Below are 19,317 nucleotides of genomic sequence, written 5' to 3'. Positions count from 1 at the left end.
TTCTCTGCATTAATTACTCTAGCCATCAATTCTTCCACTTTTTTTTCAAGATTTTTAGTTTCTTTGCGCTGGGTACGTAATTCCTCCTTTAGCTCTGAGAAATTTGATGGACTGAAGCCTTCTTCTCTCATCTCATCAAAGTCATTCTCCGTCCAGCTTTGATCCGTTGCTGGCGATGAGCTGCGCTCCTTTGCCGGGGGAGATGCGCTCTTATTTTTTGAATTTCCAGCTTTTCTGCCCTGCTTTTTCCCCATCTTTGTGGTTTTATCTGCCTCTGGTCTTTGATGATGGTGATGTACTGATGGGGTTTTGGTGTAGGTGTCCTTCCTGTTTGATAGTTTTCCTTCTAACAGTCAGGACCCTCAGCTGTAGGTCTGTTGGAGATTGCTTGAGGTCCACTCCAGACCCTGTTTGCCTGGGTATCAGCAGCAGAGGCTGCAGAAGATAGAATATTTCTGAACAGCGAGTGTACCTGTCTGATTCTTGCTTTGGAAGCTTCCTCTCAGGGGTGTACTCCTCCCTGTGAGGTGTGGGGTGTCAGACTGCCCCTAGTGGGGGATGTCTCCCAGTTAGGCTACTCAGGGGTCAGGGACCCACTTGAGCAGGGAGTCTGTCCCTTCTCAGATCTCAACCTCCGTGTTGGGAGATCCACTGCTCTCTTCAAAGCTGTCAAGCAGAGTCGTTTGCATCTGCAGAGGTTTCGGCTGCGTTTGTTATTGCCCTGTCCCCAGAGGTGGAGTCTACAGAGACAAGCAGGTTTCCTTGAGCTGCTGTGAGCTCCACCCAGTTGGAGCTTCCCAGCAGCTTTGTTTACCTACTTAAGCCTCAGCAATGGCGGGCGCCCCACCCCCAGCCTCGCTGCTGCCTTGCCGGTAGATCACAGACTGCTGTGCTAGCAATGAGGGAGGCTCCGTGGGTGTGGGACCCTCCCGGCCAGGTGTGGGATATGATCTCCTGGTGTGCCTGTTTGCTTAAAGCGCAGTATTGGGGTGGGAGTTACCCGATTTTCCAGGTGTTGTGTGTCTCAGTTCCCCTGGCTAGGAAAAGGGATTCCCTTCCCCCTTGCGCTTCCCAGGTGAGGCAATGCCTTGCCCTGCTTCAGCTCTCACTGATCGGGCTGCAGCAGCTGACCAGCACCGATCATCCGGCACTCCCCAGTGAGATGAACCCAGTACCTCAGTTGAAAATGCAGAAATCACCGGTCTTCTGTGTCGCTCGCGCTGGGAGTTGGAGACTGGAGCTGTTCCTATTCGGCCATCTTGCTCCGCCCCCGTGTATGGTTGTTATTGCTAGTTCTCCTGGTGTAAAAATGACTTCCAGGCATATCCCCACTGCCCAGTGTGACTTTACACTGGTTTTCTGACATAAATTTAAAGAGCCAGAAGACATGTCTTGATAAAAATGGTCCAGAGCCTGCCTGTTAACAGAATATGTGTATAGTAGGGGAGAAATGAGGTTTGAAATGTACAAAGCTCAAAGCTTATCTGTGGAAAATTCTTCTAATCATCCCATTCAGTTCTCTTTAATGCTTCATCAAAACAGAAGCATTATTCTTCCTGGAATACAGTTAACAATGCTGTATAAACAATTATAAATTTTTATTATTGATGAAAGTTACATGATGTTAAATTTATCATTATTCCTGTGCTTGTAGAGCACAGGCTATATCAGCTCCACAACCAGCAGGCATGTTTATGTGTAAAGTATATGTTTTATAAATCTCTATGAAATATCACCATCAATGAAGATACGTAAAATTCACAATATATCATGTTATTAATATAGCAGTGGTTAATGTATATCATTAATTCAAAGAGTACTTAAGGTTAATCATTGAACAAAAAATTGAAATGCCTGCAAGTCTTATAGCTTGACTGTGACCAAAAAACAAATATTGATTTTCACATATTTTACAATAATACTAAAAATTTACTTTATCAATGATGACTTGTGAAGCTGAGTGGAACACTCCCAATAAATCATCAATTTAAATGTATCTTAATAAATCATTCTAGAGGAAAAGAAAATCATCTTTTAACCTCAATACAAATATTATTTAAAATTGTCATATAAAAATGTAAAAACAAAGCATTAGACAGTTTATTAATTTACAAAACTTTGTTATTATTCTAGATCCCATGATGTAATGCTTGTAAGCTATCTTAAATTTACAATCTAATGTGATTTTTATTATATATATTTTTATATATATTTATTTATATATACACATCACTTTTATATAAGTTTATACACATTTATTTTGCATATTTTTTCTTAAAGAGAACCTCAATTTTTATACATAATCAGGATTCACTCTCCTGCTCCTTATTTATCAAAGAGAGATCATAGGAGGAAATTAACTTATTATTTTCAATACTCCATGAACACAAGTTCCATGGGTATCTTAAATTCCACATATCTATTACTAAACTAATTTTCTCACCTTTTCCCAAATTTACACACTGTTTTTATTCTCTAACTTGATGAATGAAAAGGCCATTCACTAAAGAACCGCTTTCCCATTCCCTCTGACAGTATGTCACTTCAGGCTTTCAAGATTTGTCATCTAACCACTCTCCTAGGATCTATATTTACCCTCCCTACATAATAACCCTTCACTCAATTTCTTCTCACATCAGTCCCCCAATTCATCAGCTAATTAACTTTACCCAAACTTCAAGATTCAACTCATGTGTCTGCAAGTCCACATTAACTGCCCTCAAACATCTTATAGTGACCTGAACTGTGTGTTTTTTTGTCTGCCTTCTCAGTTAAGCCAGTGAGATATTCAAAGGCAAGAATTCTACCTTGCTTTTGAATCTCTGGAATCTAACTCAGTTCCTAGTACATAGTTGTAGTTACTACATTTATATTAAATAATATAGATATATAGATGCAGGTGCCATTTAATTTATAGCTATTCTTTTGTATTTGACCCTAAGCAAAGTATTTTTTCCTCTAGAGAAGTCTAGATGTATTTCCTTTCAAAATACGTTCTTACTTCACACTCTAAGCTAACTCAGTGGAATGATCTGATCTGTATAAAATAAAAACACATTCAAATTGTTAATATTAAAAACATTCACACGACAGAATGGATTTTAGCAAATTTGTCAAACAGTCTTGAGCAACCTAATCACTTGTGCTGCTACATTTTAGGGATTAATTTTATAGACTATGAATTTTGGACCATGAATGGTATATATGAGCTTTCCAATTAGAAGCAATGAGAATGAATCATTTTAACTTCTTTCAAATATCAGGAAGACTGTGTAACTTCTGTTTTAATTGACACTGTATCGTATTTTTCTCTTCATTTTCAACTCATTACATCAGAATTGTCTGTCAATTCTCTATGTTTAGTCATGTAACTTACAAGTAATATTTTAAACTGCATTTCCAAACATATATATATACACATATCAGTACACACATAACTTATGCATATTCATTAGTACTTTTAGAGATGGACTTTCATGTATCATGACCATAAATTTTACTGCATATTTGTAGCAGTAAATACAGGATGCAAATACTGAGTTCAATTAAATTCCTCCCTTTCTAGTGTAGAAAACAACTTACAGATGAGAGAAAATGACTTTTTAAAAGGTGTTTTGTGTTCTTCGGTGCCAAAAAACAAAATTACAACAAATTTAGTTTAAAGATCTCATTGGCTTATATTTGCAATTCTAGAATTGAGTAACACCTAATTCTATAGAATAGAATGAGTGTTCCAGTGAACTGAGCACAGGAGTTTGACTTTAAAAGCAGAAGAGGGCTAAAGAAAGCAGAAATAAGGAATGAAAGGTGGATTGGTCATTTCAAAGTTACTTTTCTCACAGGGTCAAAACAGAGGGGACTTCCTTATCATGCTAGCTCCGGTGAACTGGGCCCCGTCTGATTGGTTGCTGCAAATCTCCTTTTTTTTGTTTGTTTGCTTGTTTTGTTTTTTGAGACGGAGTCTCTCGCTGTGTCGCCCAGGCTGGGGTGCAGTAGCGGGGTGCAGTAGCGCGATCTCGGCTCACTGAAAGCTCCGCCTCCCGGGTTCCACCACGCCCGGCTAGTTTTTTGTATTTTTAGTAGAGACAGGGTTTCACCATGTTAGCCAGGATGGTCTCGATCTCCTGACCTCGTGATCCACCCGCCTTGGCCTCCCAAAGTGCTGGGATTACAGGCTTGAGCCACCGCGCCTGGCCTGTTTGTTTGTTTTTTAACTGAACCATTTCAAGTTCAGTTTGACTACATGACAGCACAGTGACTCCATTCTGGTTTGGTCTGGTTTGTTGAGGCCTAGTGCAGAAGTTCAGTCTAAAATAATGACCACTCATAATTTTTGTTTAACATCTGTTAGTTAGTTTTTAAATATTAATTTGTATATTTTAAAAATATCCTTAAAGGGTTATAATTTTCCATGCGATAGAAAAAATATATATTTTAACAAAATATATTTACAAAAGTGTTTTACTTATACTAATAAAATTATAAATATTTTCTATATGAGAGCGAGAATATTTCAACTAAATATTAATGTTTCTATTCACTCAGAAATGACTTTAAAATTTTTGATATTTCTGCCAATATTAATTTTTAAAGAAATATGTACATTAGTCAAGAAAGGAAAAATATTTAGGCTACATCATAGAACCTGTCATTTACTGACCTTTCATTTCTAACTCATTTTATAGTAGGAGGAATATTAAAGTTATTTAATGAAATAACATTATAAGTTCCCCAGGAATAAATACTCTCATTTTCTGTGTCTCATGCTCTCTTTTGCCATTTCAGTCTGTGTTTTTCCCTTTCTCTGTCCCTCTCTCCTTCACTTTTGACACACGTAAGCATAAAAGATTTGTTTGAGATTTCCAGAAATAATGAAGTGAATGTTTCACTTATTAATGGTCCACTGGAATATGTATATTTTTCAAATACTCTAAAACTTGGTTGGTTATTATGGTAAGAGAATTAAGTTGCACTGGGTTTATAAAGATTAATTCAAATTATTTTTTTGTAACTATCCCACTTATCCACATGGAATGTCTTCCCAAAACAGTGTAAATGCAGCTTCCATACAGTATCTCAAAACTCTCACCGAATTTCTTGAAACAGGTGCATTTCCTAGTTTAACTAAATTTTATAATGTATTGTTGAAATAAAGTACATAATACATTAGATTGGAGGATATTATTGTAATTAATTTTACTTTTAATTAAAATGTTGAAAGAGTCACATTACATTCATGAAACATCAAAATCTACAGAGAAAAACATGAAATAACCTTTCCCCCATTTTGTAATATATGTAATAGAATGAAACTTTGGGGACTATAAATAATTCATGCATGGAGTTTTAAAAGATATTACACCAGCAATAATAATAATAATATCAATGATACCAAGGTATGTATAAATACAGTTTGGGTATTAGTAAATAAGCTGAAAGTTATTAAAAATTGGTTTTCTAGACCAAAAATATTGTTTCAAAAACAATGGTAACCTCACAAATCAGAAAACTCAGCCAGATTTTATTGAGGCAATTTTGAATCCATCTAATCTTGTAACTTTAAGAATAATATAGTATGTAACTGTGTACATGCAAGTATAAATATGAATTGAGTAGAATAATCAGAGACAAGTATGCTCCTTTCTGTCTCTAAATGCTTAAATCAGAATGCAGACCTTTCCTAAGGCAAGCTCTTGAAATTAATTTTTTTCTAAACAAGAAGGAGGAAAAAGAGAATTGATGACATATGGTAAAGTCATTTTGGATCCTTCAGCCTTGTGTTCCTTTAATACAAAGAGATATGAATATGTATAATTAAAGTGAGCATTCACCATGCATGGATATGCTGAAAATATTTATGACTCTCATACTGATTTCCTCTAAGTATCAAAAATTCATGTTATAATCTGTAACATATATATATATATATGTACTACTTACAGCCATAGATTTATTTATTTTATATACTTGATCTGTTTCTAACCCATACAGCCACATTGTATATAAGTGATGGTATTTTTTAATAATAAAATATAAGATTGGAATGAAAAATAATATTTACATACTGAAGTTAAGAATTCTGATTTATTACACTTTCCAAGATTCTGGAATCACTACTATAATTTTCTTTTCTTTTAAAAAAGGTTTTCCTGGTGTGCTTTGTACCTAGTAACAATTAGGTACAAATGAAAATTTACTGCCTTTTCTGTATCTATTTTATCTTAACACAAAGTAAGCCTCTGAATCTTAGATGAAATTTTCTGGATTTGTTTTTGGTAATATTAAGCATCACAATTTCCCCACCTGCTCTTTTGTTATGGTGGTGGTAAGAATAATTAACATAAGATCTACGTTCTTAAAAGCTTTTTACATGTACAAAACAGTATCGTTAACTATAGGAACAGTGTTGTGCAGTGGATCTCTAGAACTTATTCATCTTGCATAACTGAAACTTGGTGGAATGTTATAGTGGTGATTATAGAGCATATATGATAAAAAGAAGCATCTGACAGAGGGCTGCTAAACCCAAATAATAGGCCCGCTTTCAAATTTAGCTATTGCAGATACATAGGAAACTCTCTAGGTGAATCAATGCTCTAAAGGCCAACATTGCAAATTCATCATCATTCGTTTTCTTCATAAATCATTCGAACTTTTAATTTCAAAAAAATTCATAAATTGATGCAAATAAATTCAGGACCCAAGCATGATTTCATTGCAAAATGTTTACGCTTATTCATTCTTCACATGGAACACTGTGGAACTGATAGGTAAATAGTACAATACACAGTACAAAAGTTTCCACAGAGCGAAGTCCTTCCTGACACTCCTCATTTTCTCACTTCTCCCCATTGAAATGGTGACTCGTGATGTGGAAGCCTCACAGCTGCTCCTCATCACAGCCTTCCTGGGTGAAAAGTCAGTGCCATGCTGGACCCTGCATTTTGGCTCTTGCTGAGTTTCTTCGATGTACTTGTCCTCTATCACAGCTGTTTTCCTCTGTACCTTATGTCTCCCGTGCTATAGGCAGGTCTCCCAATTGTCCGCTGGCTAGTTTCAGATTAGATGCAGAAAAACTCTGCTTACTGCTTGTTAGAAAATTGTGACTATTCTGCCAGAACAGTGCAGGTGGAGGAGGTAGGGAAATCGAGGAGTGACACTCTGACCTAAAACACACCTATACTACTTTTAATAAAGAAAAAAATATAATTAAAGTAGTAATAACATGTGAATAGTAAATTGCATTTACATACGCATTTTCTTTATGTGTATATAAAGAGCTCAGCAAACCACGTGGTGTTAATTCCATTGTAAAGTTATGGAAACTGAGGGTCAGAATCACTAGATAAATCCCAAGGATATTATTCAATGAATGAATGCAGTAAGGAATGAATGAGTTTCTAGGGAAAACTGCATGGATTGAATGGATCAAGAAATTGAGATAAAGAGAGGTCAAATTTTCCAATTAGCAATCAATTTACAGAGAGTAAGCTGGTCTGACAGTCACATGGGGTTTATGTTTGGGGGTAGGATGCTGCTGAAGAACCAATGATGACAATTTTTAAAGAAAACAAGAATGAATAAGAGATGAAACATCATCATGGAATAGAAGAACAATGGTGAGTCAATTGGATGGTTAGGCTTTCACCAAAAACAGTTAGCTCTGTGGGAAATGTTGCAGCTACTGGCGTGTTTTACAAAGTTTTCTTAAGTTGCAGTGCCAATGTTTGAAAATCTGGGAGGGAGAATCAAATTGCTACAGGAATATAGCTGGAAAAGAAGCTGACTGAAGAAGAATTTAAAACCATAAATGTTTAAGAATAATTACTAAAGTAATTTAAACAATGATTTAAGACTTTTCTCTTAAAAAAAAAAAAACAGAAATTTAGGTTTTATATGCAAGTGCTACCAGTTTTCAAAGAACTTCAATAACTATACAAATTCTTCCACAAAAATAGTAAAAGGGGGACTACTCTGCAACATATTTCATGAGGCAGTATAATTTTAATTTTAAAAAGTAGATAAAAGTGGTATGAGGAAGAAAAATATGTCAATTTGTTCATAAACATCGATGCAAAATTTCTAAACAAAATATTAGTAAAGAAATTCAATTATCTTAAAAATATTAATACACAAGAATCAATTCGGGTGCATTACAGGATTGCAAGCATGGTTTAATAATGCAGATATATATAAATGTTTATTCTCACACTAACCAATTAAAGGACAGAGACCTTGTCAAATCTCATAAATGAAGAAAAACTTAATATTGATGTATAGTAAAAATTTTTATTGTGATAGGAGTAGAAGGGAAACTTGTTAACCTCATAAAAAATCTCCATCAAAAAAAAGGAAAGTAAAAAGAAAGAAAAATAAAATCTCAATAGCAGATATCCTAAATGGGCGGATTCCAAAAGTAATTCTTAGCTTCAGGAACAAGATCTGGATATTCACTATGAATACTCCTATTCAACAATATGTTGGAATTCTGTCAAGGAAAAAGAGGGAAATAAATAACAATTACAAGGACTGGAGATTACTAATAATACTATTGCTATTAACAAATGCCACTATTACATACATAGAAATTCAAATGTATCCACAAACAAAATGTAAGCAATAGAAAAACAGTGATAATGTGATTATTTATAAAATTAATGTGTAACAGTCGAATATGTTTATATACACCAGCAACAAAAATGTTAATGTTATTAATAAACATAATTTTTAAATGTTTAAAATATCAACAAAAGCTACAAACAACCAAGAATAAATCTAACAAAATATGTGCAAGACCTGTTAGCACAAAATTTAAATCTTGGTTGAAGGATTTTAAAGAATATCTAAATAAATCAAGCAATATTACATTCATGAATAAGGAAACTTTATTCATATTATACATGTGTTATTGCTTCCAAATTAATATATACTTTTAATGCAACTTCAGTCAAAATCATGGTTGGTTTTTCTTACTATTATCTTAATTTTTATGAAATATGATGAGTTTAAATGATATGAAAATAAAAAAAGAAATAATTGGTAAGATTCTTCATGCCCTGAGATATGGACATACTGGAAAGCTATAGTAATTGTGAGAGTTTGGTACTAGTGCAGAGATGGACAAAGTCGTGAGTAAAACACAAGAGAGAATATAGATAGAAATGTACCCATATGTGGAAGTAATATTTATCATGGACTTTGCATAGTAGAAAATTGAATTATTCAATAAATGAAAAGATGGATAAAAAATAAATAGAAAAAAAATGCTGCACTACAGCTAAAAGGAAGGATGAAAGGGAGTGAGAAAGGAAAAAAGGGAGGGCCAGAGGCCAGGATAAAGGGGAGATGGGAGAAAGTGGGGAGAGAAGAAAATAAAGTACTTCACACCACATCAAACTAAGAATTTCTATGTCGAAAGTAAAACTGACATTTTAAGAGAGTATATGTGAGTTCTGAGCTCTGAGTAAGGAAGCTTGTCTTACAGAAGACTCGTAACCACTTATCAATGGGATGATGAAATAGAATATTAAAACTAAGTTCTTATTCATTACAATGAAAGTAAAAGAAGAAACTTTAAATTTGTAGAAGATATTTGAAAACAATTATCAAAAAAGGACTAAAATCAAAGACATGTAAAAATTTTTTACAAACCAACAAGGTAAAAAGGAATAGATAATAGAAACAAAAAGGATAAATAGGCATTTCATGAAAGTAAGAAATAAATAAAATGAAAAAGTGTGACAAGTGTTAAAGAGAATGGATTTAATAGAGCACATCCATTGTACATTGGTGCAACTTCTTTGCGAAAACCATTGACCTTATCTGGTGAAGTTGCATATTAATATGCATTACTCTAAAGTGGCCACTGCCCTTAAGCACTAAGAAGTATGTACAGGCATACCTTGGAGATATTGTGAGTTTGGTTCCACACCACCACAATAAAGTGAATATCACAAATTTTTTGGTTTCCTGGTACATATAAAAGTTATGTTTATACTCTTGTCTATTAAATGTGCAATTGCATTATGGCTTAACAATGTATATACCTTAACTTAAAAATAATTCATTGCAAAAAAATAGTAACAATCATCTGAGCTTCCAGGGAGTCATAATGTTTTCTCTGGTAGAGGGTCTAGCCTTGATGTTAGTGGGAACCAAATGATCAGAATGGTGGTTGCTGAAGGCGATGTGACTCTAGTAGTTTCTTAAAATAAGACAACAATGAAATTTGACCCATTGATGAACTCTTACTTTTATAAAAGATTTCTCTCTAGCATGTGATGCTATTTGCTAGCATGTTACACACAGCAGAACTTCTTCCAGAATTTGAGTCAGTCTTCTCAAATCCTACTGCTGCTTTATCAATTAAATTTATGTAATAATCTAAATCCTTTGTTACCATTTCAACAGTGTTCACAGCATCTTTACCAGGAGTAGATTCCATCTCAAGAAACCCCCTTTTTTTGCTTATCTCTAAGAATCAATTCCTCATCCTTTCAAATTCTATGATGAGATTTCGGCCATTCAGTCACATGCAGGCTCCACTTACAATTCTACTTCTTGCTATTTTTATGACATCTGCAGTGACTTCCTCCACTGAAGTCCTGAACCCTTTAAAGTCATCCATGAGGCTTAGCATCAACTTCTTCCAAACCCTTGTTAATGCTGATATTTTGACCTCTGTCCATGAATTATGAATGTTCTTAATGACACCTAGATTATTAAATCCTTTTCAGAGGTTGTCAATTTACTTTGCCCAGATCCCCAAAATGAATCACTGTCTATGGCACCTATAGCCATATGAAATGTATTTCTTAAATAAGACTTGAAAGTTGAATTACTCCTTGATCAATGAGCTGCAGAATGTATGCTTTGTTTGCAGGCATGAAAACAACATTCATCTGTTTGCACATCTCTGTCAGAATATTGGGTGACCAGGTACATTGTCAATGAAAATAACATTTTGAAAGGAATCTTTTTTTTTTTTTTTTGAGAAGTATGTCTCAATTGTGGACTTAAAATACTCAGTAAACCATGCTGTAAAGAAATGTGCTGTCGCTCAGGCTTTGTTCTACCATTTATAGTGCACAGGTAGAGTAGCATAATTCTTAAGGGCCCTAGGATTTTCAGAATGGTAAATGAGCATTGGCTTCAACTTAAAATCATCAGCTTCATGGTGTATATGTGCCACATTTTCTTAATCCAATCTGTCACTGATGGACATTTGGGTTGATTCCAAGTCTTTGCTATTGTGAATAGTGCTGCAATAAACATACGTGTGCATGTGTCTTTATAGCAGCATAATTTATAATCCTTTGGGTATATACCCAGTAATGGGATGGCTGGGTCATATGGTACATCTAGTTCTAGATCCTTGAGGAATCTCCATACTGTTTTCCATAATGGTTGAACTAGTTTACAATCCCAACCATGGAATACTATGCAGCCATCAAAAAGGATGAGTTTGTGTCCTTTGTAGGGACATGGATGCAGCTGGAAACCATCATTCTTAGCAAACTATCACAAGAACAGAAAACGAAACACCGCATGTTCTCACTCATAGGTGGGAACTGAACAATGAGATCACTTGGACTCAGGAAGGGGAACATCACACACCGGGGCCTATCATGGGGAGCGGGGAGGGGGGAGGGATTGCATTGGGAGTTATACCTGATGTAAATGACAAGTTGATGGATGCAGCACACCAACATGGCACAAGTATACATATGTAACAAACCTGCACGTTATGCACATGTACCCTACAACTTAAAGTATAATAATAATAAATAAATTAAAAAAAATAAATAAAAAATAAAATAAAATAAAATAAAATCATCAGCTTCATTAGACCCTAACAAGAGAGCCAGCCCGTTCTTTGAAGCTTTGAGGCCAGGCATTGACTTCTCCTTTGTAGTTATCAAAGTCCTAGATGGCATCTTCTTCCATTAGAAGGCTATGTTGTCTACACTGAAAAATTGTTGTTTAGTGTACCACCTTTATCAATAATTGTAGCTAGATCTTCTGGATAATTTGCTACCACTTCTTCCTCAGCATTTGCTGTTTATGCAGCTTCTTTCCTTAAGCTTCAGGAACCAACATCTGCTTGCATCAAACTATTTTTCAGCTTCCTCACATCTCTCAGCCTTCATAGAATTGAATAGACTTAGGAGCTTGCTCTGGATTTGTCTTTAGCTTAAGGGAATGTTGTGGCTCCTTCGATCTTCTGTCTAGACCACTAAAACCTTCTCCATATCAGCAGTAAGGATATTTCGCCTTCTTGTTTGTGTGTTCACTGCAGTAGCACTTTTAATTTCCTTCAAGAACTTTGCCTTTGCTTTTACAACTTAGCTTACAGGCACAAAAGAGCTAGCTTTTGGCCTGCCTATGCTTTTGACATGCTTTCCTCATTCAGCTTAATATTTTCTAGCTTTTAATTGAAAGAGAAATGCAACTCTTTGTTTCACTTGAACACTTAGAGGACATTGTAGGGTTGCTAATTAGCCTAATTTCAATACTGTTGTGTCTAAGGGAATTGAGAGGCCTGAGGACAGGAAGAGAAACAGGAGAATGGCTGGTGGGTGGAGCAGTCAGAACACACAATATTAGCGATTAAGTTATCTGTCTTATATGGACGTGGTTCATGGCACCTCAAAACAATTACTATAATAACTTCACAGATCACCATAACAGATGTAATAATAATGAAAAAGTTTGAAATATTGTGATAATTACAAAAATGTGACACAGACACCAAGTGATCATGTGCTGTTGGAAAAAATGGCACTGATAGACTTGCTAGAAGCAGAGTTGCCACAAACATTCAAGTTGTAAAAACTGCAGTATCTGCTAAGCTCAATAAAGAGCAATACAATGAGGTATGCCTGTACAAGAATGCACTTTTTGCAAGAATGTAAAGCAAACCAATTGAAATGCCCATTGACATGGATTTTAAAAGACATATAAGTGGTATTTAACACAGCAGTAGGAGTTAAAAGAACTTCAGCTACATGTGGAAAAAGCTTCAGCTACAACATAAATGAATCTGAGTACCAGTGCTAACTGGGAAAAGTAGAAAGACACATACCGATCATGTCAGACACATGGTAACTCAGTATTCAGAATAGCGCTCACCTTTGTAAATTGGAAAGAGCAGTGCTATAGGGAAAGAAAACAGAGAAATATGTAAATTATTGGAAATGTTCTACCACCTGGAATGGGAAACTGGTACGTATGTGTTTATTCTATTGTACATATATTAGTATAAGCAAAACAATAAGCATTAGAACCGAAGAAAATATTTGCAACATGTCTCACAAAGGTTAAATATCCACAATATAATAAATGAGAAAATGCATGAAAGTTTCCTGTTCTAAATATCCATGGATATTATAATCAGATGATGGGTTTTAGTAATTTTTATACATATATTATATTTATGCAGTGTTGGTATTACCTTGACTAAACTTTTTTAAATCATGCAAATTTAAATGCAAAGATTGCTATAATATGCAAAGAGTTTGTAAAGTATTATTAAAAGACAACTCGCCCAGTGCAGTGGCTCACACCTGTAATCCCAGCACTTTGGGAGGCTGAGGAGAATGGATCACCTGAGGTCAACAGTTTGAGACCAGCCTGGCCAACATGGTGAAACCCTGTCTCTACTGAAAATACAAAAATTAGCCAGGCGTGGTGGCGGGCACCTGTAATCCCAGCTTACTTGGGAGGCTGAGGCAGGAGAATTGCTTGAACCCAGGAGAAGGAGGTTGCAGTGAGTCGAAATTGCACCATTGCACTCCATACTGGGCAACAAAAGCAAAACTCCATCTCAAAAAATAAAAATAAAAAATAAAAAGACAATTCAATAGAAAGAAAGGTGCATCTTTGAATGTTCTTTGCATAGGAGAGGTTACACATCTCCAGGAAATGTATAAAAATATGTTCAACTCACTAGTAAACAGAGAAGTGTGATTTTACAACAAATAAAAAGACATTGGTTTTCACTCATTATTACAGAAATATCATAAAGTTGTTCATATGTGGTGTTTTGTGGTTGCAAAGAAATGGACCCTTGCGTATTTGACAGTGGGAGCCATTCAGAGGGATATATTGATGTAATGGAATATTTTTCTCCAGAGTGGCCTTCAAAACACATGCACACGTTTACACAAATGTTCTTCAAATAATGTTAAATACAATACTTTTTTGTAATAATGAGACACCAGAAAAAGCTTAAAAATTCATAAAAAGAAATCATTTATTGTATCTTGTAGTGTGTGCACTTATTACAAAACATGATGCAGTGCTTAAAAATAATAATCTGACAGAATGCCACACGTGACATCTGCATGTTATATACTGATACACAAAGTTCTCTAAGACATATTTGAAGTTAAAATAAAACCACACAAGTTAATGAACAGTATGTATAGCACAATTTTATTCGTGTTGAACATAGATGTGTAATACAGACATGTATGAATATTTGTATATATAAGTACGTAGAAAAATTCCTTGGATAGTTGCATATTATATCACTGTCAGTTGTTATCTTTGGGACAAGGGAGGTGAAGGGACACATACCAAAATTCCTGTCCTGTTTCAATTTTTTATTGCAATAAAGTAGGCTATGACTGTATAGCTGGCTACATTACCTGCCTTTGTTGCTTTTCACAAGGTAGGTTGCATTATTAAGCACACTGCATGCAGTAACAGCAGAAGCAGTGGGTATTTATGGCAGCTGACCCAGCAATTAGGCTGGAGTGTTCCTGGATAGAAAATGCTGTCAACCAGGTCAAAATACAAGGTGAAGCCTGACTCCTACTTGCAGATTCTCAGTCAAAAGAAAAGTTGGCTAGAACCCCAGTTGCAGTCTGATCAATTTCTCCCAGTAATGGAGAAAGTACAAAATTGTTAAAGACATATTTACTGACATAACTGTCACATTTATATATTCACTCAAAAGATAATTTTGGATTGAAGAAATTTATTAAGTGAAATAATGTAGTATATGTCATTCTGGGTTATGTGAACTGCAAATCACATCTAGGAGAATATCTTAATGAAAATTATTACGATTTGCTAATTTTATTCTTAAAATTTTAGAGTTTATTAAAGAAAAATAGAGTATATTCATTATGGAATCTAGACTATATAATTACAAAATATTTTTAAATTATAGAATCCTGAATATATAATTATAAAATAGTATTAAAGCTATGTAAGTTATGATTGAGATATTTTAGTTTTTATAAAATAAAAATGTATTTCTTCAGGTAAAATGCTAATGATACAAAACTGAAAATATCTTATTTTTAAACTATTAATCATGTGCCATAACATGCTTATTTTTCAGGTTAAACTTTTTCCGTGATGTCCCTGACTTCAGAGTGTTAGCCTGTGGTGGAGACGGAACCGTGGGCTGGGTTTTGGATTGCATAGGTAATGCAGACACATACTTAACATGACTGGGGAGAGAGCAATAGCTTTAAATCCTGTTTCATCTATGTATCTATTGCTTGTATCATTATCTTTGGAAGCAGTGATATAATTGGACATCTGGAGGTTTGTACACTATTTACTGGTTTAACATATTATTCTATAGTTCAAAAATTTAACTGGCAAAATAGTTTACAAGTATCTAGAAATCCTTCCTTTCTAATCCACTTCTTACAGTGTTTACCAAATTTTCAGAGTTGTTTTCAAATGCGGCTCTAGGAAATCAGATTGTTTGTGTGCCCCAGACAAGGAACTGAAGGAGCAGTCTTAGTATTTGTGATAAAGTCTGTGCCAAATTGATGTTCTTACATTATTAAAACATGGACCCTCAAAATCTTACCCTCTGTATACATTCATATCGTTATCATCCACCATCATCATCATCATAGCTAATTTTTATTCATCATGTTGTCTTGTTTATTCCTCACAACTCTATGACACAGATAGTATTAATAATCCCATGTAGAGATAGGGAACCTAAAACTTGGTAAAAGTAAATAACTACAACAAAGTCTTATAGTTGTGAACTGAGAGAGCTGAGATTAGAACCCACAGTTAAACCTTATTCTATATTGCCTCTCTATTTAAGTTGAAAAAGCTCGATTTTTATAAGCAAACAACACAAGAACATCACTGACAATGTAAGATAAGTATGCAGCACAAGAAAAACTATAAATTCAGGAAAATTATTTGGTTTTTCAGATATAGTCTGTTGTTGGAACTGGTTATTAGTTAGAAAAAGAGATCATGAATAGGCCTTTATGAGGAAATAAATCCAAAACAAATATTGACTCTCTTTGGTCTCATTTCAGTTACTGCATTGATCAATTCTTTGTTTAAAACAGGCCCTTTCATAGAACGAATTGATTCAAAAGAAGTTTTACCTTCTGTATAAATTGAAACAGACACCTATTTAGTCAATGCAGATAACATTCTGTCTTTGCATACGCTAAAAATATTCAAATTAAAAATAAATACATGTTGGCAACACTTTTGATAAGGATCTAACAGCTTTAATCTACTAATATTTGATTTAAAAAGCAACAGTGAAAATTCTGATCTGGCCTTCCATTAAACAATGTAGATCGTATTTACATGTTTTATCTGAGAAGACAACAGAATTCAAGAACTACAAAAGTTAATGAGTTAGTTGGAAAAGTATCTGAGGACTTGTAAGGATTTTAGAGGAAAAATAGCAGGAATTCTTAGCTTGTTTTAGCCCTCAAAATCTTGTCGTTGGCTATTTCATTGTGACATGTCCCTACATTATCTAGCCCCTCTATCCTACACACATACATACATTGATTTTGAGGGGCTAAGGAGGAAGAAAAAATAAAAGAAAGTAATATACATTTGTGAGATTAATTCAAGGCATGCGACGATTCAAGCCAAAGCATATGGGATGTCAGCGGCAGAGATCTTTACTGCTCTGAACCCAAAGCATTATGTGATGTAAAGATTAATCTCATGGAAAACCTGCTGATCTCGGTGTACTCCAGCTGTTAACGTTGTGTTCCGTTTGCTCTGACACAAAGCAGCACCACGGGTGGGAAAAAGTCAAGGACATTGTTAGCAATTTACTCACTTCTATAATTCAACAGTTTGCAAATATTTTATTCCTCTAAGTAAAATGTACCTGGAATTGATGTTGCAAAAGGACTTTATATAGGAACCTACACATCCATCCTAGTTGTGTCTCTGTATTGTAATCTTATGCTGTATATAATAATATCCCTGAGGATTGTAATTGAGACAAGACACACAACAATTTTTAGTTCAGTTAAGATATTTAAAAAGCTTTCCTCTTGCCTGAGTTTTGAAAATTCCATCATTCTGTGAATAATAGTATTTGTGTTTTATCAATTGCTACAAATGTTTACAAATTATCCATAATTCATTATGGTATATATCTTAAAAATACAATTATGTTTTGTTTATGAGTACCTATTGAAATTCCTTCATTTAATGTCATCAGCCTATCTTTCTATTTCCATTGTTTTATTTGAATTTGAAATTTTCTTTATTTGTATTTTTTTTTTTTATTCTGCAGAAAAGGCCAATGTAGGCAAGCATCCTCCAGTTGCAATTCTGCCTCTTGGGACTGGCAATGATCTAGCGAGATGCCTGCGATGGGGAGGAGGTAAAGCAGCTGCAACAACAAAAGCAGAAACAGTACACAACACCCTTTTCCCTTGCAAAACAAAAAGAAAAAAAAAAACAAAGAAACAAAAACCATATGATTTCAGTGAATATAACAGATATGGTATATATAATATATCATTTTGAGCAATAATCTTGGATAGAAGAACAAATAGTGGTCAAAGAGACCATGGGTATTGGGTTTTAATGTGGTATTAATTACAGACTTAAACTAGACGAGTGCAAGTTTCCAAACATCTCTGGTTTTTGTTTTTGTTTTTTTTATTTTTTGTTTTGATTTTTTTGTTAGAAAATAAGGTACATATGGATGCACTTAATTTTTATATTTTTAATTTATAAGTTTGGTGGTAAAATCACAAAGGAAAAATGAAAGGCTTAACAAATTAGTTTCCCAGGAGTGAATACGCTAAATAATACTCAGTTTTTAAGATTCACTCTATGCTAGCCAGCTGTGCTCTGCACTTTGGATACAAAGTTGACAAAATAAAAACAAAAATATCTTAACTTTTAGTGGCACATAAAATCATATGTGAGACTTTACACTAACAAGTAAACAGATGATCATTGTAAGGAAAGACATCACTGAGGATATGACATAGAAAAAAAAAAAAACCTACTAGCTAGATAATGACACAGCCATGTAAAGCTGGGTGTGAACTTCATAGGCAGAGGGAACATCGAGTTCAAAAGCCCAAAGGTGGCAAGGCACTTGACGTATTCAAGAAACTGAAACTGAAATAGCGTGGGTGGAGTAGGGTAAGCAAGAGAGAATATTTTGAGATGAGGTCTTAAAACATTTTGCAGAGTCACTAATAGGCTATATTTATCTGAAGATCACTGAACGCCACCAGATAAGATTACTAAACACCACCAGACTTTGGTAAAGAAACAGGACTTGAATGCTAAATGTTTTTAGCATCAAAGCTCATTTAGAGAAGTTTGAAAAGTGTCTACTAAGACAAGGTGAACAGAGTCCCTGGAGAGCTTGTTAAAAATACAGTGGCCTGACCCCACCCCAGACGTGCTGAATGGAAATATCTGGAGTTGGGAACTGAGCAGATGATTTTTTTTTTTTAAACAAAGTCCCTAAGTAACTCTGATTTACAGCAAAGTTGGAGAACAATTCCATGAATATCTGACCAACTAGCTCTAAGTTGTGTACATGCTTGACTAAATCAAGAACTTAGTACGTAATCTATTTGGGATTTTCAGTAAGAATATACTTAAGGAGTATTTTCATGAGTTGCATTAGAGTTCATGAAATCTAAAGAAATGAATAAAGACATCACCGTTTCTGATAAGATACTTGTATTTGCCAGTGTTCATACAAGCGCATTGATTGAAAAGAAAGAAAATATGTGTGTCTTCTTGCCATAATCTTCGGTAACATATATTTGATGTATATGAAAATTAGTAATTTGATTTTTGTTTCCAAATTAACAAATGGCCTAAATGTCAAATTTGATAAAGAAGTCCGTTTTTGGCATACTCTAATCATTCTTGTGAAACCGCATACAAAGTACTAACAATGGATAAAGGCAAGGACATGTGTCAAAGTATCTATTAGTGTTGAATTCTCTGTGAGTGTCTGATATGTGTTGGCACTGTTCTAGGTACTAAATATACAGTGAGGAAATAAACAAATGGCTTCTATCCTTCTAG

At 34.5% G+C, this 19,317-nt stretch overlaps 1 protein-coding gene across 21 annotated transcripts in view; it reads left to right on the top strand.

Annotated features, from left to right (window-relative positions):
* LOC105475613 (diacylglycerol kinase beta) overlaps positions 1-19,317 on the top strand; it is an 835,473-nt gene that overhangs the window by 380,794 nt on the left and 435,362 nt on the right. For all 21 annotated transcript variants that reach the window (XM_071094904.1, XM_071094900.1, XM_071094901.1 and 18 more), the window contains 2 exons: positions 15,353-15,438; positions 17,546-17,635. In XM_071094904.1, the coding sequence (XP_070951005.1) occupies positions 15,353-15,438; positions 17,546-17,635 (176 nt within the window). The remainder of the gene's footprint in view (positions 1-15,352; positions 15,439-17,545; positions 17,636-19,317) is intronic.

The sequence above is a fragment of the Macaca nemestrina genome, chromosome 4 (assembly GCF_043159975.1).
Source record: "Macaca nemestrina isolate mMacNem1 chromosome 4, mMacNem.hap1, whole genome shotgun sequence".
Classification (NCBI taxonomy): Eukaryota; Metazoa; Chordata; class Mammalia; order Primates; family Cercopithecidae; genus Macaca; species Macaca nemestrina.
Note: the sequence above shows the minus strand (reverse complement) of the source record. Positions and strands in the feature narration are given on the sequence as shown.